Here is a 27,954-nt window from a genome sequence, read left to right as displayed (position 1 = left end):
ATTACCTTGACTTCCTGTTTGAAAGGTTTATACCGTTGCGTATCTCGGATTTTTTTTCTTGGATGGTCAAGGAACAGGATCTATAAGAGAAAAAATACTGATTATATCACATAGAAACTGTGAAGCAGCAACCTGAAAAGCACTTTCACACATAGGTAAACAGGTAACTCTGAAAATAAATAGCCCTGAATTCTTACATTTCCTGCGCAATCTTGCTCTTCACCAGACATACCTGTTGAGCTCATCCACTTCGAGAAGTAAAACACTGTGCCACCCAGAAATAGAAACGGCGGCAACCCCTACATCGTTGAGTCACCAGCCGTAGAGGTAAAAGTATTTACTTCTGATGAATACTTCCTTCTGCAGATTCCACTTCTTTGCATGTCATTATCCTGAAAGGTATATTCCCTAGCAAAAACTCTCCTGTTTGTGGTAGGTGGTGTCATTGCAACTACAGTCGCGGATCTGTTCCTCCACCTACATGACAACATGGAACCATAGAAGGCACAACCTCACATCCTTCATGGGGCGCATTTGAGACTACTGCGGTTTCAAAACGGTTCAATATTTTGTTTTAGTAGTTTTAGTTTCGCTGAATTAATACCTGGCAAAGGCAGAAGCCGCAGAGGATGTTCCAGCTCATTTCAGTAGATAGAAGGTGTCTCGTCAACATTTGCTAGAAGGATTCCTGTATCGGATATGCGTCTCTCACACTCCAAAATGGGACTGCGCACAAACATTCACACTGCAGCGCTACTTGCTTATACAGGTTAGAGTAACTCACTTTGCCAAAGCAGTTCTATAGAATTTCTGGTGTGTCATTCTTTTCTACCCCCACAATTAGGTGATTTACTCAGATGAGAAAGCCTTAGAAACACTTACAGATAAGAGGAAGTTATTTACTTTTAGTAATTTTCTTTTTTATGTGGATAACATCTATTCCTCCAGATTCCCCATCTTCTGCCCACCTACCCGTTCTGAGGGAAAGGGTTTTTGTGCTCACAGTTCAGTATTCTAATCGATTGATTTGGTTAGCACAAACCTGCATTTTCTATTGTTTTGTATTTGGTTCTCAGAAATTCATCTAGTGTGGAAAATGATGGGAAATGGATGTCCGGGGGTGGGTTGTGCCTGATGCACCTGTGTGTCAGCTTATCTGCTAGAGGTACAGATGTATGGCTAGAATCCCACTGATGCCACCAAACACCACTGAAGAACTATTACTAGGGAAAAAGCTTCCAGATCCAGTGTAGCGCCTGGTGGATATTCAAAGGATGAGGACCTGCAGAAGGAATATCCAATACAGAAAGTATTAACAAGTGTAAGCTACCTGTGCCACCTATCAGTGATACCTCCTGCTTCTCAGTTTCACCAGGCTCAAAAGAAGCTGTAAGTGACAATGGTGCATATTTGAGCATATCGGCCCAGGAGGCGGCAATTCCTACATCTCTCTGCCACCTGTTCTAGAAGCAACACCCTGTCATCGCCTTCCTACCCATCTGTAAAAGGGCAGCCCCATCAACACTGTGCCACCAGACCCAGAAGTGACAGCCCCATCAACACTGTGCCACCAGACCCAGAAGTGACAGCCCCATCAACACTGTGCCACCAGACCCAGAAGTGACAGCCCCATCAACACTGTGCCACCAGACCCAGAAGTGACAGCCCCATCAACACTGTGCCACCAGACCCAGAAGTGACAGCCCCATCAACACTGTGCCACCAGACCCAGAAGTGACAGCCCCATCAACACTGTGCCACCAGACCCAGAAGTGACAGCCCCTGTGTCTTTGCGCACCAGGCTTAGAAGAACACTCCCATCATTATCACCGGATTTAGAAGAGACAGCCTTATGTGCCCCAAATCAGAGAAGCAACAGCTCCTGAAATGTTGGGTCACCGGTCAGGAGTGACAAGCACTACTTCTCTTGCTTCACGCCTTGTAAGGCGCCCCTTTCTGCCACCAGCGATGATCCCAGCATGGCTGCGCTGTCCGGTTGTAGAAGTCACCACCTCTACATCGGAGGAACGACTCACAGTTCTGAAGGGAATCGACCCTCATTTACCACTTATCAGAAGCATGGGTTACATTAGATTAATAATGAATCATGCCTATCATACTGCAGCAATCTGCGGAATACATCAGGTTCTAAGTAGTAAAAAAAAAAAAAACTCTTCTTTTTGATGTCCATTTTGCACTAGGGTGAAATGTGGTGCATACCAGCAGTGTTACAGCAGCAGTAAACCACCAGCCATAGGAAGCCGGCTGTACCTGGTGTTACCGCCAACCCAAACCCCTGTAGTCCTAGAAGTTAAAGGCTATGTATGCCTCTACCTATTTCTCCAACCTTCTCCAGTTCTACGGAAAGCTGTCTTAGCCTCCCTGTGTGAATCCCCAGACATATTCTATCCTTATGGGGGAATTCACCCTAATTCTCGCCTGAGCCTGTTTCACTGCCCCACCACCACAAACCTAGACACAAAAGGGGCAAAAGGTCTTCAAATGCCTTCAAAAAATTGTACCGGGATGCTTGAGTTATTTCAAATGGCATCAGTCAGCCAGGTGTGCTAAATGAAATACGAGGAGCCCAGATACCAAACTGTAATCCACACTGTCAGGGAAATTAGAAGTGACATCACACACCTTCAAATCATTGTGCAAAGCATGGCCAACCAAAATCCGGCCCTCGATGATACTAGCGACATCCCTCTGGACATCTTTGAATGATACACCTGAAACAAATGGAAAGAAGAAGATGAAGGAAAAACAACGTGCATCATTATCATTTCTATGTGGTGCCCATTAAAAGATCAGTTTCTTATTTTGTGATCGCAATGGCAGAGTTGACAAGTTATGACAAATTTTCAGGAATGAACACAGCACTTTTGAAGGACTGTCTCTAGTAAGCGTGGAGAACAGCATTAGAACAGGCCCTCTTCTGTGATCTTGAACAGAGATGATTGAGACTACCAGGCGTATATAGAGTGTGCCAATGTTGCAAAGGTCTTAAAAGGAAATGAAAATGCACTGCAAGTTATGAGGGAGCGAAGGGGTATTTTTCTATAGTTCATAGCTGTCCTATTTAACACGTTTGGAGAAGTTATTGTGGTAATTAGAAACTTTTTACAAATATTCCTTGATTCTGAGAGAGGATCTCAGAAGTCTGATAAACACGCATACTCCAGAAATGTCTGGAGCCATCCCAGAGACTTGTGACCGAAATGTCTTTCAATCCTTGTATTTGATGCGGATGGAACTTTGCTGGGAATAGGGAACTTTAGTTGACAATTTTATAAACATGTGTACAGAGGAAGTGATTTTTATTTTATAACCTCTGCAGAGTTTTAGTTACTAGTAAATGGCCTTTGTTACTTTGTTATTTAAGAGATTCTCTTATGTTACTGGAGCTTCTTAGACACTGCATGGGCTGCATTCTGAGGGCCATTTCAGCAGTGTCTGAGGAACTACTGAAACAACAAAGTTACATTAAATACAAACCCTCAGAGTGGTCCTGAAAGGCAAACCAGCCATACAGAGCGCTACCCAAAAAGTTTTTTTTTTTTTTTTTTTTTTAGTCATGTTCTTTCTTTTTAGTTTCCACAGGCTAGACTTTTCAGGCTTTAAACTGTAGGGCTATGGCTTCTGGATTATACTTTTGCGCCTATTCCAATGCTTAGAGGAGGGCTGCAGAAGGCAAAGACATTGCGTTTTGTTGGTATATCTAACTCTTAACTTGCTCTAAGATGGGAACAGCCAGGAAGTTAAAGTTGATACACAGAACCACAAGTTTGCAAAGAATAGCAAGGTTAAAGAAGGCCTGTACTGGATGATGCATGTACGGTGGGGTACTTTGCATTTATTTTTATTTTTTACAGCTTGGCTGACTGTTTTCAAAGGACCTACTGTAAATCAAACCACACATTCCAATGTTTTAAACAGCTGAGGAAACAGGAGCAGAGTACTTGAATGCCAGGCTTTCAGGGGATTCAAATCCAAGCTCATAATCTCAAATTGTTGGTGTTATAGAAACTGGTTACTCAAATACCAGCTTTTCACTTTCGTCAACATTTGAAGTTATCACAGCTGGCTGCTTGAGTGACAGGTTTTTGGAGACGTCATAACACAGCCCCATAATTTCAGCCATGCCTACATTCAGACCCATGTGCTCCACCTAATCAACTGTGAAGGTAAATAAGATAATCACTGTCGTTTTCTCCCACTAGCCTGTTCCATTTTAATCTACAACGCCATCTGAGTATTGTCAGCATCTAACAGGAACTCAACTCCATGTATCTGTTTTTAGAGCGCGGGGGAAGTGCAAGCTCCTGGGGGACCATACAGCCCAAACGCATCAATCTTGAGAAATTATGTCCACATCTCAGCAGCTGCTTTTGTGGTTTCATAAAGGGCCGCACCTATACCATGGTCTTCTGGGACAGTCCAATTATTGCAACCAACCTCCCCTAAAACAGTAGGACATTGAAAAGCCATTTGCAATTCTTGCCAAGTGCTTTTAACGTATACAGCTTCCATAAAGAACATAACTATCTGATAAAGACTTCTATCCTCAGATTCCTTACCTTAAAATATTATCCAAGGGTCAGACTGGATCTGGAAGAACCTTGAGCAGTACCCCGTGCAACGGTTGGTAGCCCTGGACGGCTGTGCGTTGGCATCTTCCACGCTGGATGTGATGTGCGCGGTACCTGTATAAGCGCCACCCCAGCACACGGACGTCAGTTTCTTTCTTTCCACACCAACAGTGCCGATCCAGAAGAGCTCCCCTGGTCATTTCTGAATGGCCTTTTTCATCGTTTTGGTCAGCCCTTTTTTGTGAGAAATTGGTCCCAGTGTGCTGGACTTACCTCCTAAGAAACCAGTGGGTTTCAACCCCTGCGGGGCCTGACACAGGCAAATGTCTGTGAGAGACCCCCATCTGGTCTGCCTGTAATGCCTGGATCCGGACCACAACTCCAGGAACTGTCCTGATTGCCGCACAATGAATCCGAAGGCGATTATGAAGTGGGAGACGAAGCTCCCGGCAGCTCAACATTGGAAGACTTCACACTGCTCCAGGTCCCGGATGTGTGGAAAGTCCTAGGCCCACTCTCAAAGTTATTCACATCAGTCGTGGTCGAAGTTGTCACTCAGTAAGTCCCATAAACACAATCAAAGAGGTCTAACAAGTGTTCCACTTTGCTGCAGCAGTCCAAGTCATCAGAAGAGGAGCTAAGCCAATTCGGTCTTGAGAGCTTTAAAGAAGAGTAGAGTCACTGCTGGTCGTTGGGGGTTGCCACGACCCCTCGCCAGCCACACTCCTCCTTTTGTGGCTACGATAGAAGCTTCCAGCTGCGTCCTTTTCAGAGGAGCCACCCCAGCCAACAGGAACTCCAGCCCTTTTGTGGCCACTGATGCGGCTCCCACAAGTAACATGGGCCAGAGATCTGCCCAGTTCACCAACCCCCAGCCAACAGCCTCAAACCCCTTTAATACTTTCTCGCAACAACATGAGCACCCTGTTGGAGGCAGAATCATAACCCATCTGCTCCAATGGCAAGCTATAGCGTCAGATAAGTGGATTCTCCAAACTGCCTGGTGGGGATACACTCTTCTACCCCTGGAGATCACGCTCCCTGACAACTGTCCTCAGATTGGCTGATGGAGAACCACTCCTCCTTGTTGCGTCAAGAAGTGCTGGCTCTTTTGGCAGAAGGATCCACCTAGAGAGTGCCAGAATCAGAAATAGAGCCTCCCATTACTTTCTGGTGCTAAAGAAGGACAAAGGCCTGTGCCCTCTCAATGCCTTCCTGAGGAAGGAGAAATTCGAGCTGTTAAGACTTGCCCAGGTTCTGTCTGTGTTAGACCATGGAGACTGGATGACAGCATTAGACCTGCAGGACCTCTATTTTCACAGCCCCGGCCTGTGGGCCATCAGTGTTACCTACAGTTCACGTGGACCAGGAGCATTTTCAGTTCTCTGTGGTCCCCTTTGTTCTCATCAATGCCCTTCGGGTGTTTACCAAGTTGATGGAGGTGGTTTGCAGCACCTCTGCGTAGGTCGGGTGTCCCAGTGTTCCCCTACCTTGCCAACTGATTGCTGAAGGCAGGCTCGCTCCAGGCAGTCGTCACCCACCTCCAGATTATGGCAGAACTCTACATTCACTGGGGTCCACTAGCAACATGAAAAGTCATGCCTGACTCCTTCTCAGCCACTTCCTTTCATCTGAGCCATACTGGACACCGGTCAATTCCACGCCTATCCTCTGGCATGGACAGTCCAAGACTTTTAGGCTATGATCCCAAGTTTTCGAACTCCATCATGGATTTCTGGGGAGACTGACAGACTGCTGGATCTGATAGCCTCATGCATCCTACTGGTGATTGGTATATGTGGGCTCTACAGTCCCCAACCTGTGCCTCTTTTCTGCCAAAGGTGGTGGCACCTTTCCACATCAGCTAAAACATTATGCAGTTGACTTTCTTCACTCTGCATCACCCCTCCAAGAAGGAAGAGAGACTTCATGGTTTGGACCCTAAAAGGTCTCTGTTATTCTATATTGACAACACCAAAGAACACTGGGTGGATGATCAGCTCTTTATAGTGTTCACTGGAACAAAGTACGAAACCAGCAGAGTAATGGACCATCCCCAGGTGAACTGAATTCTGAATAAATATCTGCTACACACTGGCCAAGAAGCAACCCCCACTGGGCTTGCAGGCTCATTCTACCAGGTCCAAAGTTGTGTCTAAAGCGTTAGCTTGTGAAGTTACCATTCTGGACATCTGTCAGGCTGCTACACGGGCATCCCTGCAATTTTTAACAAACACTATTGCCTTGACAGTCGAGTCCTTCATGATGGGCACTTTGTCCGTTCAGTCATCTGGGACTTTTTGGGTCTGTCAGTTTGTAGGCTCACCTCCAGAGCGGTATCTATTCTAAGGTAAAGTATCTGTAGCTAGAAGTGTTCATCAGATGAGCAAGTGACTTACCTCTGGTTACCAGCTAAGGCGTAAAGACTATCTAGCCGCAGATTCCATATGGACAATACAACACTCCCCATTCTGCGAACTAAACTTTTCCACTTAAAGGGGTCCTGTAGGTCCTTAGAATCTGCACATGGGTCAAAAACCTTATGCTGTGGCTCCATGTTTCTGGTGCGCAAAATCACAAACTGAAGTCAGGGTCTTTGGGACGCGCCTATATAGGCACTGCGCATGTCACATCCAGCATGGGTGACACTGATGTGGAGCCATCTAATGCCACATACCGCGCAGGGCTATTGCTCAAGATTTTCCGGATCCAGTCATAGGCTTGGGGAATATTCTAAGATAAGGAATTGAGGTTAAATAGAGTCTCTACCAGATAAACCATTACCAAAGGTAAATAACTTGTTCAGTAATGAATGATTTACATTGGGACCAAATGGCCTGCACAAGGATGGTGTCTTTGGAACTCAGTGTGGAGTATTCAGGCAGAAGTCTGTGAGGTATCCCGTAATTATCCACTGCCCCCAGGAAGCAATTCCAACTGGATTGTGACTCCAATTTAAACAAGGCCCTGGAGCCTAGGTGCAGTACACAGAACTGTCCAATTTGTCAATTCTTTGAACACATTAAATACTTCCATACTTACTGCAATTTTAAAGTCAATATAGGAGGGAAAAAAAGAGGGATACATCAGGCTCACCCACCATTCTTTATGTCATCAGGCCGTATCCCACTGACCGCTGTCCTGTAATCTGTGACCTTTTCTGTGGGTTTCACATATTTATCATATATACATTTGCCAAAGTGGTTGACAATGGAAACGCGGGCCACAATGCTGTCTTCACCCTCTGGTCCAACTCCAACCATCTCACAGTCAATCGCCACAGCTTTGGTGAGCCTGTGAAGAAATGAAAAGAGAAACTCCTGTGAGACATCGCAAGGCTCCTCTTCACGGGGGTCAGAGCCTGCGGAAGGTAAAGAAGAATAACACAGGAAGACACATGGCTGTTCGAACCATGTAAGTGCAAATAAAAGAAAACATTCAACATAAGTGCATCTCCACTTGAGCACAAGATTGTTCTAAAAACCCAAACAGCCAAAATAATAATTCCTCTAAAACTAATTCCAACCCTTTAAAATCTCCTCTAACATGAGCTTGGAACTCTAGTAGCGGCATCATATACAACAGCTGAGGAAAGATTCTGTCATAGTACCACTATTAGCACTGTTGGAAAACCACTCCCAAAGATTATTATTCAAACTATCTCTATTAATTCAGTCAGTGCACATTCTCCCTGCTATGACCCAAACCGTTGTGAATGCAAGGCAATTAAAATTTCATATCAGGACTCATCAGAGGCACAAAATCCACGGTTATTAGCGTAGGAAGTGGAGGAAGCAAGGCAGCTAGGGAAGACAGTATAAAGGTGAGAAATAGATGACTTTTCAACATGGCACAAATATTAGGTTTCTGTATGTAGGTCTCATGCAGAAAAAGGGAAAACCTGTGACTTAGTAGCTAAAGTGTCGACTGTGGAATAATGAGTTCCCATTTCTAATCCAAGGTTCTCCACTGTACTGCATTGTGTGAGCACATGAACATAATGTCATCTACCTGATTATTAGTTACCTTATCTGATGATCTATACAAATTATAACTCTTAAAACCAGATCGATGGCTTGCTCTTCAACCTAATGGCACTGAGAAATTTAAGATGCCTTTTCAAACCAATGATACACAAATAAAATCCACCTTGGAGAAGACAGGCAACACTGCAGATATCATCTTGTGAAGGAATCGATGACTGAAAACAACCTGTGTTTCAGTGGCTTGGAAATGGAAATGCTGCTCTTTGGAAAACTCAACATAAGGCAGCTACTAATCTAATCGCCAGATTGGTTGGGAAATCACCTACCCTCAGTGCTGAAGCTGACAGGTAGATACTTTCGGTCATCTTCAATCCTGCACTATCATTCCAGACTCAAGTAAACTGAGTGATAAAAAAAAAGCAAACAGCACCATCTTATGGTAGACCTGAATATTTTAATAAAATTTACATAGGCCTCCAGAAGAAAATACCTACAACTTCAGCTAGCACCAGGCAGCAAGTCTAGTACTAGGACTAAAACCAGGAGTTTTAGCTGAATCTGAATAATCTACTCTCCACCTGTCTAAAGGGCCCTTTTATTTACTTTTCTTACTTTGAACCCTCCCTCTATCAGGCATACTGAAATGACTATCAGAGGCATGTAAAGGATGAGCAGAGCACTAAACGTCACGGATACATAAATACATGTGCTGCCCAACAGAAAGCATTTACAACTTTATTGCTTTCTGGTAATTGTGTTAATTTTACAACTGCCAATTTATTTTAAAAAAAAATACTCTTATATAGCTGCAAACCCCATTAAGATAGTGCCCACTAGGATAGAAGGATAGAGGAGGTTGTTTTTTGTGGCTGTGCTATTATATGCAGTACCAGTACAATGCTATTCTTTTTGTTTATTTAGTAGTTTTTGTTGTGCATAAAATACACCTGCAGGTATCTTTCCTCTAAGAAAACATAAATCTGGAGGAGAGGTTAACCAGGTCTGTAAAGCTCAACCCTGTAGAGAGGGAAAAGCAAAATTTTACAGCTGTCCTAACTTTTAACAAATTTGCTTCTCACTGAATAGATAGGGGTGGAATGTGGCAAGAGCTCATAACATGAATAACATTTTGGAAGCAATTCTTTGAGAATTTTATAAGTGTACAGTGAACACAGCGAGAGTCACATACAGATAGCCAGAAACCATGGGCAAGGATAGGAGGACATCTGACGGGAGTATAAAGAAATTGACAAAAGTTCACAGTATTGAACTGTAACAGTTGGGGACACACAATGTAGTTGTCCGGATCAAGAGGCACTATCACCATTTCTACAATGGGTTAGTCCAACAACTTACCCATCAAAAGCTTTTTCTTTCACCAGCAGCTGCTCCACCTCTTCTGGTGGCTTGTCTTTTGGTAAACCCAATTTCTGCCGGGCTATTTGAGCTGCCTCAGGACCCAGTGCAGCCTCAATGTCTTCAGGGTCGACATCATCAAACCAGAGGTCATCCCTTAAAATGCAGAGAAAAGATACAGAAATATGAATATCGGGAAACCAGCAGGTAAACAGCTTCTTCTGATGCAGTGTTCTTCATTAACGATGCAATCAGGATTCATTCTTGCTATTTATACAAACACAATTCATCCTTTTTATTTTGCAGCCTACCAGACAGTGCAGCTGTCTGGTTTGCTAAAGACATCTTGGAGACACAAGCTGACCTAGGAATGCATTCTGCCTGTTGCTTGCCATTGGCTTTGTAACTCACATTTTCTTAGTCCTTATTTGATGGCTTTATTTGGTTTAAGCTGTCCAGCACGGAGTTTGTACCTTCCCTTGCCCAAACCTTATTTACAGTATCCTTACAAGCACTCCCTTCCTATAAACAGGCCTGTAAATCTTGTTCTTAATTCGTCACATTTGCTGTGCATTCAAAGACTGAGGTCAAATGTCAGGCACTGTCTACCGAGGGCGCTTGTTTACTTTTCTTTCCCGGACTTCAAACTGAGAGGATTTATGTGACAATCTTGCTGAATACTGGGGGTAGGAAACAGTTTTTTTTTTTCTAAACACACCAACACTTAAATGAACTGTGTAAGTATTTCAGAATGTGTCAGAATTAGAAACACAAATGAAGCACAGTTTGTGTTATTTCTGAAGTGTTCTGGAAACAAATACTTTAATATGATCAAAACAAATCATTACACTGGGTGATGCAATTTCCACACATTTCGGTCCGTGCACTGTATAGTTTTATTAGTAAAACTGTATGTCTGAGCAAATGTAATGGTCATTTCAATTGAAAATGTGCTGTCTGTAATGGCCGTTTGCTACCACACATGAATACTCCACTCTACTCTGCACAACTCCACACCATGGCGCTCTAGTCCTCACCACTCCACACCACCCCCATACACCACTCCACTGTATTTCACTTTACGATAGGCTTCTCTTCTCTACCCTTTACAAATCTACTCTATGCCAGTGCACTCTTTGTCACGGCACTCTCCACCACTATTGTCTAGGCCACACCAATCTACTCTGAACAACTCCACGCCAGTGTACTCTACACCACTCAGCAACACTGCACCCTATGCCAATACACTTTACTCTGTAAAATGCAATTGTATGTCTCTGCACTCTACGCCGATCCACTGTACTCTACTTGAACCTGCTTTGCACCACTGCACTCCACACAACTTTACTCTATGCCATCACACTCTATGCCACTCTATGCAACTGCACCACTCCACTTCGCTGTATTCTGAAACAATCTCCTCTACGCCACTCCACTTTCTGGCACTGCACTCTACGCCACTGTACTCCTAACCACTGCACTCTACACAGCTGCCCTCTGTGCCGCTGCCCTCTGGATCAATGTACTCTACATCACTACTCCACTCTACACCACTGTACTCTGACACTACTCTGCACACTGTGCCACTATACTCTACACTACTCCACTCTCAACCACTCTAATTTGCACTACTCCTCTGCAATCTATGGCACTATACTCTATCTGGACCACTCTGTGCCACTGCACCCAATGCCACTCACGCTGCATTGTACGCCACTGAACTCAGTGCCATTGCACTTTACACCACTATACTCTGCAACACTCTATGCCAGTGCACTCAACTCTGTGCCGTACAGGGCATGCCACTCTACGCAACTCTACATTATGCCACTCTAATACACAACAGTCTCTGCCTCTACACTCTACAACACTTTACTTCACTCTTCACCATTCCACATCACTTTCCCCTACACCACTAACTTTTAGCCATGCTGAACAGCAGCCAAACTGGTGTACAAAACGCAAAGCCAGTAATTCTTGCATAGGTGAAACATATTGGCTTTGCTCATGCTTGTCTTAAACAGTGGACATTGAACCCCTCCTAAGGGCCAATGGAATGATCTATTTTGATCACTACATGTAGCGAGGGCTGCATTCAATACATGCAAATGCCATCAAAGAAGGCCTGTCAGATTCCGGAATGCATCCTATAAAGTCACAGGTTAGAAGAACTTCATTAAATGGCTCTTAAAATAGTAGTGTACCTGAAACCACTACATAAAAGCAGAGACACCATGTTTTACACCAGTTGTGGATTCATGCCTTATTAGGGTCCACAGAATCAAATATTATGCATAACCTTAACTTTTCCAAATCCTTGTGTAGACTACAGTTAACATTCCCTATTCTTCTGGTACACTGCTGCTGCTGCCTTCCTGTTTCCTCTACAAGGACATTTGAAGTTGCAAGGCATTTGGAGATCTACTTCATTGAAAGTCCCTAAGTGAGATCTGATCAGCAGCTATAGCATTTCTTTAACAAAAGGACTGAACATACTTCTTGAAAAATATTTCACATAATGTGATGGCTTTAAAACGTAGTAAATGGCTTGGTTCCCCCAACAGATTGTCTACAGCTTAGCTTGTTTATACAAACGTACATTAATGCTTGGTCATCAAGGGCTGCTCCACTTCTAACCAGAAGGAGCCCGTTCTACTCCAGGACATAACTCACCACCCAAGAAAGGGATAGGAGACAGTTATAAATATCCAGTAGATAAAATCAAACGGGCTAGTTTGGTGCCCCATAAGATATTTAAAAAATGCAGTGACCCAGGCAGAGTCCATTTCCAAAATTTTAAATGGTCAGTATAGTCTTGTGGTCAAAATCCTAATCAGAGTAGTGTGGAGTTCTACTTGCGACAGCGGCTGTTATCCCTGCGTACAGTAGAAGCGAGACCTGAGGCTCGGGGGATCAGAGCAACCTCAAGCCAGTAAAAATAAGTGTCCATATTGGCTGCCAATCCACAAAAAGCATGGATAGGTCACATGAAAGACTTATCATTGTTCAACCCTAGGATAGGCAGAAGTGGATTCCTGACTTACTCCCTATAAAATGGACAAGAATGCAAAAAAGCAGAAGCTACTAAAAAAGTGACCATACAGTCTTACAAGTGGTTTGGTTGGAGCAAGTTCAGACAATACTCTAATAAGAAATTACATCTGGAAAAAAAAAGAGCAGACAAGGCTAACACAGTTGAGCTGTCTGTGTCCACAAAAAAGGTTCACAGTGAAGTTACCTGTGCAGGTGAAAAGAGAACTACATATCTTCCTGTGTTTATTTGTAACTCTTAAAACAATTGCATTACCACTCACTTTTTATGAATAGTAATGCATCTTCAAAGGTAAGAGGAGAACCCACACACCCTGCGCCTCAGGGTCAAGATCAACTCATGGTAACATTTAGAACCTCCAGAGAGCAGCCTTCAAGATGTCTTAAAGTCTGGTAGCATGTCTCAAGCAAGATTTTCTTCCTGAAACCTACTTAGTTTTGTTTTGGCATATAATTGCACATTCATCGTGGCATAAAATGGGATTTTCATGGCCAAGAAAAATCAGTTTGTCCTCTGATGTTTTTTTATGTATTTTACACCGATCTCTCCTAGCAGAAGTGAAGAGGGATATCACATTTGGGGGTTATTTATATTAAAAGTCTTCTATCAGTGTTAAGGTGTAACCTTGTTTGAACCTTACTTGAAGATGTTCCTTGCCTTGCAGAATAAGCCTATGAAATGTGAAGTTACAAGAAGGCACTCCAGAACAATCAGGATATGATGTTGCGAACTTTTTTTTTTTCATCGATATTTTTATTTGACAAATCAAGCTAATTTGTGTGTGAGAAGAGAATGTCTGCTTCAGAGGAAGAGGATGTAATTCAGTGGAAAAGATGCAGACTGTGGATCAAAAAGGCCACTGACCAATTCCGGTTTTCATTTCTTGTACGAACTGTGTAATCCTGGGTAAACGATTTCATACTATGATAAATTGTGAGCACTTGGTTACAGATCATGTGCAAGATGGCTCAGTGAGTTATAACTCACTTCTACTTTTGCTATAAATTGCAGGTCACAAGCTGTTTGCAGTCCTGCATGGAAGCAGTAGAGAGGACACCACCAAAATAAACTGAGGGCATTTGCATCTTTAATAAAATCATGCTTTTCTTAACCAAAAAGAATGGGGAAAGAATACATTATTTAGGGACTCCATGCGAACACAGGCACGAGGCTGCAAAAATGTTGGTGTGATTAACCTTACAAATCAGCATTTGACGGTCTGTTAAGAATGTCAACTGCCTTTGAAATTAACATACCATTCTGCTTCTTCTTAAAATGTCTCTCATATAAGCTGAGCTGCCCTATTAACTAAACACCTTTCAAAATACACATTTTTATTTACACTATTTTGATTTAGATGATAAGTACATGCTTTTTCAGAGCTTACTGTCATGAAATAAAAATTAAACATTTTAACAAAGTTTAAAAAAAGTCTGGAATATTGTAAAAAAGCCTATAAAAGAAATTTACAGTTCTTGTAGTAGATAAAAAGAATACTGCATCTTGGACAGTTCAAATAATGTCCTGTAAAAACAAAGGTCTAATGTTATGATGCCTCTGAACAGTTAAACCAGGACATACAAGTAAATTTGTGATTTACAGTCTGCTCTCCTCTATAACATAATTTACAATGTATTACTGACAAACCAATTTCATCTGTCTCCCACCAAACCCATCAATATTAAATGTATGTAAAAACACTATACCACTAGGTGTAGGGAGGCCAGTAGACCAAACTGTTTTCTCCTAAAATAGTTGTATCACAAACCATAGCTAATCTTTTTTTGACACATGAAGGAGTCAAATTCATATCTTTATCTTGCGCCTTTAATTTCCCCTTAAGCGGGCTTTAGGTGGAAGTGACCTCATACCCCATATGCACATATTCATCTTTGCTCTTGCCAATTTAAATATACAAACCTCTAGCATAGAATTTATGTCCAGCTGAAGCTCTGAGTATATTTTATGACAAAGAAAGGCTACAGGCTTCTGCCTGCCTGTGCTGGTAACAGAATGCTTTGAGCACATCCACTCATAATGGCATTAATCGTCCCTAGTACCAAGCATATGCATGCTATGGGCATACCTTACTTAAACGCACAGGTGCCTTCTAGAGTTCACCCTCTGTGATATTGATTGAAGAGAGGACTTTAGAAGAGACAGTTCCGTCCATATAGGAGCCATGATGCATTTTGCCTCATGGAAGTATTTCCATGTATTACTTTTCCTTTTCTCCTGCATGGATCTTTCACATATGTGCATGCTTGAATCCCGCAATCCCCGCCACCCGACTGGGAATCCCAGATAACTGTGTTAAATGGCCACAGGCAAGTTCAGTGGCACATCTCCTTATTTGGAAACAATCCAAACTTCAGTCACTGAGGGAGAAGTGGTAAGCTACTCTAAAAGCCACCACAGCTCAGATTTCCACTCCTTGTCACATGTGAAGGAATCCCCAAGAACAGCTATGCTCTAACCTCTCTTGATCTTATTAATGTTAATCTTTGCAAACTTTAGAGAGTCTAAACATGTTATGGCATTAACATTCTGCTGTAGCCCAATTGTAGTTCAATCAAGTAATGTGCATTGATCAGCATACATAAATACAGGCACGTTTAACCCCGTTTTGTGGGGGAAGGTTTGAAAAGTGTTGATAATCAGTGTGGAACACAGGATGTTGTCTAGTCAGGAAAGAGATTCAGTAGGTGGTGGTTTATCACACTCCAGTCGCAGCTGGGTTCACACTGTCATCCCAGTAAAGAAGCTAAACTTTATACCAACTGTCTTTGTGCCATCAAGCGACAAGCATTGTAACACCAGCCAAATTAGAATACCCAAAAGTCCAGCTCTGTTTCATTTAAATGCTACATCTGTGACAAACACTGCGACATGTCACATTCTAAATATGTCACTACCATACATAAAGTACGCTTTAAAGGATTTGTGTAGGCATGTGGTGTTTATTTGGCACAAACATAGCCAAAAGGCAGCGAAGGCTGTACAGGGTCAAAGATAAAGACACTGTGTGATAGAATGGGTAGTTGTTTTGTGGACTCTTACTGAATGATGATGTGTTTTTTTTGTTGTTTTTTTTTTAAAGAGGCGGGAACTTTAGCTCTTTCCAAAATTGGGCATTGATGTACTGGGGGAGGAACAACTTCTGATATAAAGGTAGGGAGAGTTACAATTATAGTTAGCTATTAAGGCATTTCACTTTGGTAATGATGACATAATAGAAATGATGGTTGAAGGCGCTTATTGTCATATGTAAAACTTAATAAAAATATATTTTTTAAACATGATCGACCTGGTAATGCAGTTGTTCCTTCCATTCCGAAGTAAGACCTGACATGCTAGGATGTGACAAAAAGCCAGTGCAAAGGGCCACTGAAATGCACTTCTGCGCCATCACTCCATTCCACTTCTCTCACCCCCAGGCCTCATTTATGTCACCCCAGTTTTTGTGCCCTTTAGAAAAGTGATGAAACCCAATCCACTTCCTATACCATCTGTACAAGCAAATCTCTACAATCTGTTCTACCTCTTTCCTGCTGTCACATCCACCCCTACTTAAACCCACTAAAGCTAGTTATATGATCACCTGACATTTTGTGGCTGCTGTACAGAATTCACTAGTAAGCAAAGATGTGCTGCATTACTTCAACACTACATCTTGGAAACAGAAAGCGTAAGGACATCAACAACATTGTAGTGGTGCAGTATAAAAGTGGTTCAAGTAAATTAAAAATGAAGGATTTGTTTTACCAACTTTGACAAAGAGGACAAAAAACTGTTTTTAAATTTCATACCCTTTTTAAACAAAATTAGTATACACTTTGAGAAGTTGTTTGTCATTTAACTTTAAAGTAGAACGGTATGACTAAGCGTGATTTCTACATTGATTAATTTCAACCGTAGTTTACAAGCATAGACTGGTGTTACCAAACCGAAAAAGGGTACTGCATACCATGTAGACACTCACTCTGTTAAAGGCTTGTCAACCTTCTCTTCTGGCTTCCTCTTTTTGTGCTTGACATGCTCTTCTTCACTTTCGATGAAACCATTCTTCCTCTTTTTTTTCTTCCCTGGTCTGTCCTTCAAATCTGATGTATGGTTCTCTTGGGCAGCGATTTCTTTCTTGGTGTCTTTTTGTCCCACTTTTGCCTTTGGGCTTTTGAGTTTCTCTTCTGTCTTGTCATTGGATTTAGTCTGTACTTGACTGCTGCTTTCTTTACCCACTGAGACGTCTTTGGCCTTCTTTTTTTTTATTTTGTGTTTCTTGTTGGTACACGTTGGTAAAAGAAGCTGCAGGTTAGATGAGTGGGTTGTTTTTGGTTTCAGCACCTAGTGAAAAAGGACAGCATTGGAATTGAAGGAAATAAATTAATGTAAATATATATTCACCAGTTGGGTTTAACTTACTTTGGCTTAGTCAGCTGCAGCAGCAAACATGTCATTAACAGAAGGACAGAGGTGCATTCTCATAGTCAAGCACACATGAGATACTCGGTCATTAGGTACTTCAGTAAACATGCACTTCTGGTGAACACTGACCCATTAGGGTCACAAGTCAATAAACCACGCTCATTCACAATCTAAGCCCAGCAATGGCAGTAGCAAAGCAGGGTTTCAACATACCACTTCAGTTTCAGTTATTAAACTGAACGTCTCAAAAAGTCAGCAGACAATTATCCCAGCACTTAATCCAACTATGCTCATAGTGCCAGTACTCAAACTTGCAGAGCTTTAGAAGAAAAGTGCTGAGCATTCTATACAATTAGAAGCTGTATGTACAGACCCCATCAGAATTTTCCTGTGGTGCAAGTGTTTTGAGATAATTTTTTCTCTCTCATAATGAACTGCAGATCGCCAATATATATGCATATACCTGATGGCTTATTTACAAGGTCTGTGGATTTAGGTCCATTAAGTCAGCCCTCTTGAGATACCAAACATAGTGGTACTAGTACCTATGAGGGGCAGAGTTGTAACGTGGAACCAAAAGGTTACCATGAGAAATGTGGAATTACCAGGGTGCTTCTGGCTCGGACACCCCTCCCCCCAATAGTTCCTTGTTTCATACTTTACTTTCACCTAGTGATTTCAGCTGTGTTAGTAGCATCTGCTCGTGGCATACAGTGCTGTTGATTCACATGTGCCTTCCCTCTTCCCCAAACACCTGTGGCCACTGCAGTTACTTTATCCTTGTATGTATCTTGTACATATGTATTTATACATTGCATGAAATCTTTTTCCCTGCACTTACTTTCCTTCACCTCCTTTCTCACCCATCTGGGGGAAAACAATCTGACAAAGGAGCTGACGCCCATGCGCATGTTATCAAGAGGAATCAATCACTCCTGACTCGAAGCACTTCTTCTAAGAAAAACAACGTGTAGCGCTCAAGACCCAACACTAGATAGCAGGAGTATGCAAAGCAGGTGAATCATAAGCATTACATGCCACACACAGATGCTTACAGAGTAAGTAATATATACATATTATATATATTTAAATATAAATGCTCGAACCAACCACACCCTGGTGTTCTTTCTGCATTCTACAAAGCGGGGTCGGTGCACTACTACGGGCGCAGGACCCGTAAATCATATTGCAAATGAAGAGAAAATCCACGCGGCACTCCAAATAACTCTGTCTTTAATTCATCATCTGCTTCGTGAATGGTCAACATAAAAGAGGCTTGCTTTAGCGGCTACGCTGTTCGACCAAACGGTCTTCTTCCAAAGCCTCAATCTTAACAAATGACCCCACCCTATCCCCAGTCTCAAATACTTTTCAATTACTAAACATGAAAGAAATACTAACAAATGTCCCCACTACAGGAGATAAAGTCCCCAACCAATCCTTATCCAAGGCTGTTCATTTTACTTCATACAGTTTAACAAATATCCCTTCCCAAATTCTACCAAACACAAAAAAGTAAATCCGTGGAGAAATAAAAATAAATATAAAATAAATTAAAAGCCCGTTATTAAACATGATAATCCACATAACCCACTATCCAATTCAAAACCATTTTTCATCTAACACGAACATTTACTTATTTTTCTAAATTTCAACCTTATATTCCATAACATACTGTTTCTACTGTATCAACAGTTAGTTGATTCTAATATTATCCTGCTTATCAATTTTTGTGTTCTAATATTTGTAACAGTCATGCTTTAATTATTCTTTCATTAAAATTCTCAGTCCTCAAAAATTCTTATCCAGGCCAAGTGGCCATTCACATCCCAAATATTATGTAAGTGGGGATAACCAACAGAAAGTCAAAATTAATGCTTAATAAATCAAAGCAAGTCGTCAAACTCATTTCTAAATTCCAAAACATTTCCATTCCATAAACTGATACCTATGTAAATAATTTCCAAGTCATTACATTTAACCTAAGTGAACCAAGAGCTCCTCGTCCTTATTCAAACCCCATTGGTGTTTACTGTTAAGTCGTATTATATACTCAGACTCCATCCTTCTCAATATTAATTCCCTGTCACCCCCTCTTGGTGTTGGTAGTACCCTATCTATTCCAAAGAACAACATATTCTCCACTTTTCCTACATGTACTAGGTTACAATGACGTGCAACCGGATATGTTACATCATTATTTTTAATCGCTCGCCAATGTTCCAGGATTCGTTTCTTCAAAGGAAAGAACGTGCTACCTACATATTGTAGGCCACATGGGCATCTTATTACATATACAGCAAACTCAGAGTTACAATTCAAGAACTTTTTGATCCTAACTGACTTCCTTGTGGGAAACACATACTCTTTACAGTTTGAACTGTACCTACAGCCTTACATTTTTAAGGAATTGCTATTTTAGCGATTCCTTAAAATTGGTTTCAGAATGCCTTTAATACATTCTGAAATGGCTTTTTGCATTCGCAAACGGGCATTTGCACCGTTTGCAAATGCAAAAAGCTTTCATACATCTGGCCCTTAGGCATTCAGGCCTGTGAGCATTTCTTTAGAGATAAACCTATAAGAGGTTATGAGCATTCAAAATTACTATTAAGATTTTGCCTGGAGAATAACTTTTTCTTGTTTGAAGATCAATGGTATAGGCAAACCGTTGGGACTGCGATGGGAAGTTCATTTGCTCCGAGCTATTCATGGGGTGGTGGGAGACAAGATATGTGATGATAGATGAAAATGAAAAATGGTGCAAGCATATAATTTTCTGGACGAGATACATAGACGATATTTTTCTGATCTGGGATGGCCCAGATCAGATATTGAAAGATGTTTTGACCTGGCTCCCCTATAATAATTGCAATCTAAACTTCACATATAAAACTAATAGACAAGCCATGAAGTTTCTTGATATAGAAGTTACAATTGAGGACAATACCTTACAAACTAAATTATTCAGGAAACATACGGCAGGAAATATTTTTTTACATCATCACCCCCCCCTCCCCCCGAGTCTTAAGTGGAGCATACCATATGGGGAGCTATTAAGGGCCAAGAGAAATTGTAGTACACAGATGAGTTTCCAAAGTGAACAACTTGAAGTGATTAAAATATTTCAATCCAAGGGTTCTCCGAATAAGGTTATCCATAATGCATGTCAGAAGGTGACAAAAGTACAGAGATGCTCTTCTGAATCAAAATATGAAATGGAGAGATCATAGTACCTTGAGATGGATCACAACTTATAATGCGTATTCACCTCAGGTTAGGAAGGTTCTAATAAAATATTGGCACTTAATTAAGGCAGACAAAATGATTGGTAAGATAGTCACCCCAAATCCACAACTGACATACAGGGAGAGCAGCTCCTTACAGGATATACCGGTGCATAGTTATCAGATGAAAAACCGGGAGGCGTTCCTTGAAAAACAACAAGGTTTCTATAGGTTCATGAGATGTAAGACCTGTAGGTACAGTTCAAACTGTAAAGAGTATGTGTTGCCCACAGGGAAGTCAGTTAGGATCAAAAAGTTCTTGAATTGTAACTCAGTTTGCTGTATATGTAATAAGATGCCCATGTGGCCTACAATATGCAGGCAGCACGATCTTTCCTTTGAAGTAACGGATCCTGGAACATTGGCGAGCGATTAAAAATAATGATATAACATATCCGGTTGCACGTCATTGTAACCTAGTACATGTAGGAAAAGTGGAGAATATGTTGTTCTTTGGAATAGATGAGTACTACCAACATCAAGAGGGGGTGACAGGGAATTAATATTGAGAAGGATGGAGTCTGAGTATATAATACGCCTTAACAGTAAACACCCATGGGGTTTGAGTAACGACGAGGAGCTCTTTGTTCACTTAGGCTAAATGTAATGACTTGGAAATTATTTAGATAGGTATCAGTTTATGAAAGGGAAATGTTTTGGAATTTAGAAGTGAGTTTGACGGCTCACTTTGATTTATTAAGCATTAATTTTGAGTTTCTGTTGGTTATCCCTACTTACATAATATTTGGGATGCGAGTGGCCACTTGGCCTGGATAAGAATTTTTGAGGACTGAGAATTTTAATGAAAGAAGAATTAAAACATGACTGTTAGAAATATTAGAACACAAAAAATTGATAAACAGGAAAATATTAGAATCAATTAACTGTGATACGGTAGAAACAGTATGTTATGGAACAGAAGGTTGTAATTTAGAAAAATGGTTTGGATTGGATAGTGGGTTATGTGGATTATCATGTTTAATAATTGGCTTTTATTTTATATTTATTTTTATTTCTCCATGGATTTACTTTTTTGTGTTTGATAGACTTTGGGAATGGATATTTGTTAAACTGTATCAAGTAAAATGAACAGCCTTGGATAAGGATTGGTTGGGGACTTTATCTCCCGTAGTGGAGACATTTGTTAGTATTTCTTTCATGTTTAATAACTGAAAAGTATTTGAGACTGGGGATAGGGTGGGGTCATTTGTTAAGATTGAGGCTTTGGAAGAAGACCGTTTGGTCGAAGCGTGTAGCCGCTAAAGCAAGCCCCTTTTTTTGTTGACCATTCACGATGCAGATGATGAATTAGAGACAGAGTTGTTTGGAGTACCGCATGTATTTTCTCTTCATTTGCAATTAAATATAAATGCATATAAGTTGTTTATAAGTTGATATAAGTTGTTGTTCTTTACTACAAAATTAAAGAATTTATATCAGATACAATGTTGATTCATGGTAAAACAAAAAGCAATGTTCCACAAGAAAGAAAATATTTGGCTGTAAACAAATCAAATGTAATAATTTATTTGAGGATAATTTGGCAGACTTTAAAAAGTGCAACTTCCAGGAGGTTTTACTCAGTTTTGCATAGTGACGGAGGAGGTAAAATTTGATAATATCAGAGTTTTACTTGATGTTGTTTTAACATAGTTTTAGTGACTAAATGCCATTAATCAATGCACTCATACTCCTGCTGTATCCAAATATAGGATGCCATGACTTACCGCTTGTAAAGCTCTCCAATTGGAGGAAAACTCCTGAGGGACTTTTGGCGGGAGAAGGGGTGTTATTTTGGTGCCATGTGGTGCTTCTCCAGGGTCTTTCTTTACTGTGTGCTTCCAGAACTTCTTTTTCTTACGCTTGAGTTTTGATTTATTCGATGATACTGTTCCAGTACTTGTTGTAGGTTTGGTGCCTGTTATTTTTGTCATTCCGTCCTGACAGATCATCAAACACTCCAAAAAAAAAAATTCTTCTATAAAAAAAAAGTGGAACCATAATTAGTACTCGAGCAAATAGTATGTAAACAGCCTTTAAGAAAACATGACTCTGTTTCTTTTTACTATTGCACAAAGGCAAACTATGAATAACCTGTGTCGCCAAATAGCAGCCCAGCAGCAGCTACTGTCAACCCAATAGCAGACAAAATTCTGCCAATGATACATCAATGCTGATTTTCACAGAACAGAATCAGTGACTGATGAGCTTCCCAACTGCATGCACATTTCCTTCAATGTCACCCGCCATGACTCTTAGATTGTCACCATAACCCAATAACAAACCACTGTCAGTCGCTGTCCCCCAGTAGCGGGCAGCGACAGCAATCAATGCGGAATAAGCAGATCAGTGACAGCCATAGCCACCCAAAATGTTGTCCAAGAACCGATCACTGACAGCCACCAATGCCTAACCATCAGACTGGTGACAGCCACAATAACCCCCAATAGGACATTTACTGTCACTCGCTCCCAGAAGAGGACCACCAGAAAATGAGTGCCCACTACTTTTGCCCAGTAGTTGATGAGTGCCCCTCCATCAACCAACTGTGTCCCATTAGCAAACCAACATAGTCACCCAGTACCAGATCAGCGACTGCATCTGTGGCTGCAGCAGACAAGCAATAACCATGGTCACAACTGTTTGATCAGATCCAAACCACGCTGTCGAATAGTAGTTTCAAGATTCCATACCTGGACAGCTTCTTGGGAAGGGACAAGGATTTATCAACAAGCGTTTCCACTAGGCTACACAAAAATTAAACATAATCCCATCAAACATTCCAAAGAATGAAAGCAACTTAATTTTGGATTTAAAAATGTTTTCTTATTTTGACGGTTGGCTCTTGAAGGCAGTTTTATTGTTGCTCCTCTCAGCACCAAAACGCTTTCTGGCAAAGGTTGCGTTTGAGAAATAAAAATGGCATATTAGAGAATACGTGACCAACAGTGCTGACCGATCGTGGTTCTGAAACAGTTGCGTTACAGCATTTTTTATACAGTGCATGTTCAACAATGAATTGGTCTCCAAGCTATTGTTCTAGTAGATCTAGGTCTCTGTGGGTTTGCCACATGGAGGGCCATTCCTGGAACTGTCTTTGCGTGGCCAGACCATGCTTTAGTACAGTGAAATTGTGTTGTTTTGGATTTTTCCGGTGGTTGTGTTCTAACGTGAAAGGATGGATTCATTGCGACCTTCTGGCCAAGCTCTTTGGAGGACGAGGAGTTTTTGGCTTGTCTCTGTGAAGGTATATAACAGTGGGTGTGTGGTCATTTGACCCCACCGCCTAACCTGTCAGCTTTGATGGTCCGTCGGGGTTCCAACAGACCTCATGATGCATGGGCTTCAACTTTACTTTCTGTGGTGTTAATGGATTGTTTCTTCAACTGAGCGTGAGGATGCATAGGGCTGCACTGGCGAGAGCTTTTACACGGATTCTTACATCAGTCTGCCGGGCTGGTGAGCTGTGTATTCCAAGACTAAGGATTTTACTTTGGTGCCTAGGCCGTGCAAAGCAGGTCTCTCTGCAGCTGATATTTGGTCAGAGTAGCACAATCCTCTTGCCCCTCTTACCTTCTCTCCCTGTAGTGTCTTAATATGCAAAGGGTGTCTGTAGCTCAGTGACAGTCAATTTAGAGTGCTCCTTGGTGCGTTGTGGTCTCATGGGCAGTCTCAAATTACAATAGTGGGTTTACTCAATGGAGGGTCCCCAAGTGTTAGCATGTGTGGGCCAAGGGCAGTTTACAGACCTCCACATAACTAGTACTAGCTGTATTGCTTATAATGGTTCCTCTGTGGGACTTAAGATGCAGATGGAAGGATGTAGACAGACAATTAGGCAGAACGGGCATTCAATCAGACATGCATGCAAGCACCTATCCGGGGGTGAATCACTGAAGCAAGGAATAGCTCTTCTTTAATAAATCAATGGGGGATAGCTCTGTTGTCTACGACAAGTGAGGATTCGCTCCACCGAGTGCCATTGTCGACCTATAGTAAACCAGTGTACGTTCATGTTTACCAAGTAACAGAAAAAATAGGCACTGCCACCTTTAACCACTAACAACTACTAGTAAGACAAGTTTGAGTGCTACAATTTAAAATACACTTGTTTAGGGTAAAGTAAGGTTTCATTGAATAACTTCAGAACAGAACCTGCGTTTGACCTCTGCAGAGGACAAAGGTTGACTAACCAGACACTGGCCCATGGATGCTTTGCATAATATTACATGTTAGTATTTTCTAGGTGCAGTTTCTACAACGTGCAGCGGTTTGCAGCATTTAATAGCTTGTGAGAGAACTGATTCCCATGCATGTGCGGTACAGCAGTCTGAAATCATGTGCCAGGCAGCTGTGCATGAACAGCACTTCCGGCCCAAGGAAATCAGAATCCGGGAAGAGTGGTAGTACATAAGAACAAGCAAGCGTGGTTGAGGCAACCAAAACCACGCCCAGTATGGCCACTGATCATACAGCTTTAACTTTACTTTTGCAGGTAACTGATAAGTCAGATCTGGGATTTAGTTGATAACTGAGTAAGAAACTCGCTACGCAAACTTTATACAGTTGGGCATCAATTTGCTGACAGTGATTTGCCCGTGCAGACTCTCCTACTATGCCTTACACATCTTATCACACAGAGGAACGCTGTGCACTGAATCTGGCAAGGCTGCGGAAAGATGGGGCCCCAGGCCCAAAGGACTCCCTACCGCTCTCTTCACATCTGACCCTATCTTTTGGACTAAGGTGTTAACTCCCCTGTTTAAACACTGCTTATTCACCAACAGCATCCCAGACTCCTGGAGAGGGTCCATCATTCAGCCAATTTTTAAAGGGGGGCACAAAATCTGACCCCCACCATTACAGACTCATTGCCTTAAATGACAATGACGCTAAGCTTTAAACGAGCTTGTTACTTGACTATCTCAGAGCCTGGGCAAAGAAACACCAGATCATTCCAAGAAATAATGCAGCTTTAGAGACAAATGTGGTACCACCTCAAATCTGATGGCACTGTCTCCCATGTGCGAGAAAGTAATCAGGAATAAATGGGTGCTTCACTCTTGCTTTGTGGACTTTAAGCCCACTTTTGACAGCATACCAAGAGGCCCTCTATGGCGTAAACTGCGGGACTGGGGTTTGCCAGGTGCCTTGTTGAGAGCAATCGATCAGCTGTACACCAACACCTGGGTGTGGGTTAAATTAGGAGATGGCTTCTGCATCTCAAGAAAGATCCCTACAAAATATGGACTGAAGCAAGGCTGCGTGCTTGCTCCCTTACTTTTTACTTTATACATAGCCTCCTTGATTAAGTAAATTGCCACCTGCCTAAGCTGGGTGGTCAACATATAACTCACCTCCTATATGCTGATGACCCCATGATCCTTAGCCAGACAAAGATCGGTCTGCAGCTGCGACTCTCCACCCTAGATGCCTGTACTGTTAGAAATGGGCTAGAAATCAAACAAAACCATGACGGTTACCTTCAGACCAAAAACTACCTGGCGTAGCAGGTGGAAGCTTAATGGCATATGGCTCAGCCACAGCAATGATTGCAAATATCTGGACATTCTCCTAGACAGTAAAGGATCATTTACATCCCAATTGGGCTCAATGAACAACAAAGGCTCTAGCTTAATGTTCGCTTTTTCATCTTCTGCCCAGAAACTACAAGGTCCAAGCCTCGACTCCCTTCTCCAGGTGATGAAATCAAAGGTCATTCCCGCACTAATTTACAGAAGCAAAATTACCTTGGGCAGGGAGGCTAGGACAGCAGACAAACCGATCACTAGAATTTATAAAGCTGCCATTCAGCTACCATAGACAGTGTTATCTGAGCAAGTGGTATAAGAGTTGCGTATTATAAAACAGTAGTGGGGCAGAGGCAGCTGGTTTCTTAACTTCTGCCATGGGTTCAGATCTGCACCACAAGAGGCCATGCCTGGCCAAATCTGGTACGAATTAGAGCGTGCAGGTTTATCATTGTACATGTGTCATCTAGATGACAACTGTAGGCTTGGAGTAAACATCTTTCTTCCTATGTGTTCAAGAAACTAACAACCTCTATAGAAAAAAACTGTAAAAACTGAATGACTTGGCAGTACTAAGCAACAGCTCTCATGCATGGTCAATCATTAACGCCTACTCCTCAAGCAAGCAGCAGAATTATATCACCTGCACTTACTCTGTGTGGATCAAGGCCACACTTGTGGCATTAAGATCGGGCAAGTGGAATCTGCGAACTCACCTTCCGACATGACGGCGTACAGAATCTCACGACACAAGATGCCGTCTTTGTGGCCAAGAAAAATAAATTTTATTCTACATCTTATGTATCTGCCCCTCAGTGTTGCAGCAAAGGATAATCTTTCTCCCTCCTGAATTCATTTGTCTTGGACTCCGCACCTGCTGGCAGGTAGTAATTGCTAGCCTGAATCTTAATAACACTCTCCTAAACGTTAAAACTGTCAAGTTTCTCCAGAAGGTTGCGATCAAATTGGACAAAGTAAATTCTCCAGTGCCGTGATAACATGCTGCTAAATGTTGTACCCTATTTTTACTGCATCTGTTCTGTACTTTGCATCCTTTATCTTTTAACATCTGCGCTATTTTAACATTGCTTGTCTAATATCGGGCCGGTTGAGCCCGTATAAACTCCATGCCTTATATGCTGCAGTCCTAAGAGAAATGTATTCACTGCTTGCTCGGCATGCTGCAAACAGGCTGGGTCTATTCATGCCTCTGGCATATTTTGCACAGTGCACTTTAGCAAAATAGATGTTTCGGGAGCAAGATAATTATGTAACATGTTTCTTTCCTGTGCCAATTGGCCCTATAACGGGACCGGGCTAGTGTACTTTTCACATTGCTTTTTCTAACTGAGTCAAAGGTCTGTCATGTTTCATGTGGCAACAACCAAAAAAATGCACTCCAAACTTTTTTGCTTTTGAAAATGTCTCTGTTTAATCTTTCCTGGCCTGAATTTACCATTGTTATTTTCATGATGTAGTGCTTTTAACTCTGTATGCTGTATAAGAGTTATTTTGCTTGTTTGTAAAGGTTTTAAATAACCGCACAATAAAACTGACTATGTCAATTTTCTCACAGCAGTACATACTAAACCACATACCGAAACATCAGGCTCTGTGGCAGGATAGTGCCAGCCAATGCCAAGAGTAAATTTCAATAGCAGACCAGTTGCTACCTCTAGAGTAGGCCAATGACATCTACTGTCACACAACAATAGTTCTGGGTTC

The 27,954-nt window shown here is 41.8% G+C and overlaps 2 protein-coding genes across 4 annotated transcripts in view; one reads left to right on the top strand and one right to left on the bottom strand.

The window, feature by feature from the left end:
* The window catches only part of STKLD1 (serine/threonine kinase like domain containing 1), a 193,346-nt gene extending 177,058 nt beyond the window's left edge, over window positions 1-16,288 (top strand). The window contains exon 21 of the mRNA XM_069241796.1: window positions 13,651-16,288. Within this exon, the coding sequence (XP_069097897.1) occupies window positions 13,651-13,655 (5 nt within the window). The 3' untranslated portion in view covers window positions 13,656-16,288. The remainder of the gene's footprint in view (window positions 1-13,650) is intronic.
* REXO4 (REX4 homolog, 3'-5' exonuclease) overlaps window positions 1-27,954 on the bottom strand; it is a 40,423-nt gene that overhangs the window by 11,000 nt on the left and 1,469 nt on the right. For 2 of the 3 annotated variants that reach the window (XM_069241800.1, XM_069241798.1), the window contains exons 2-7: window positions 22,426-22,676; window positions 16,969-17,330; window positions 9,935-10,090; window positions 7,693-7,886; window positions 2,644-2,732; window positions 6-80 (exon numbers count right to left, since the gene is read on the bottom strand). In XM_069241800.1, the coding sequence (XP_069097901.1) occupies window positions 6-80; window positions 2,644-2,732; window positions 7,693-7,886; window positions 9,935-10,090; window positions 16,969-17,330; window positions 22,426-22,650 (1,101 nt within the window). In that variant the 5' untranslated portion in view covers window positions 22,651-22,676. Of the gene's footprint in view, window positions 1-5; window positions 81-2,643; window positions 2,733-7,692; window positions 7,887-9,934; window positions 10,091-16,968; window positions 17,331-22,425; window positions 22,677-26,055; window positions 26,120-27,954 lie in introns of those variants that run through there. The other variant, XM_069241799.1, reaches the window with a different exon arrangement.

The sequence above is a fragment of the Pleurodeles waltl genome, chromosome 6 (genome assembly GCF_031143425.1).
Source record: "Pleurodeles waltl isolate 20211129_DDA chromosome 6, aPleWal1.hap1.20221129, whole genome shotgun sequence".
NCBI classification, from domain to species: Eukaryota; Metazoa; Chordata; class Amphibia; order Caudata; family Salamandridae; genus Pleurodeles; species Pleurodeles waltl.
The sequence above is the reverse complement of the archived record's forward strand: the minus strand, read 5'-3'. Positions and strand labels throughout refer to the sequence as shown.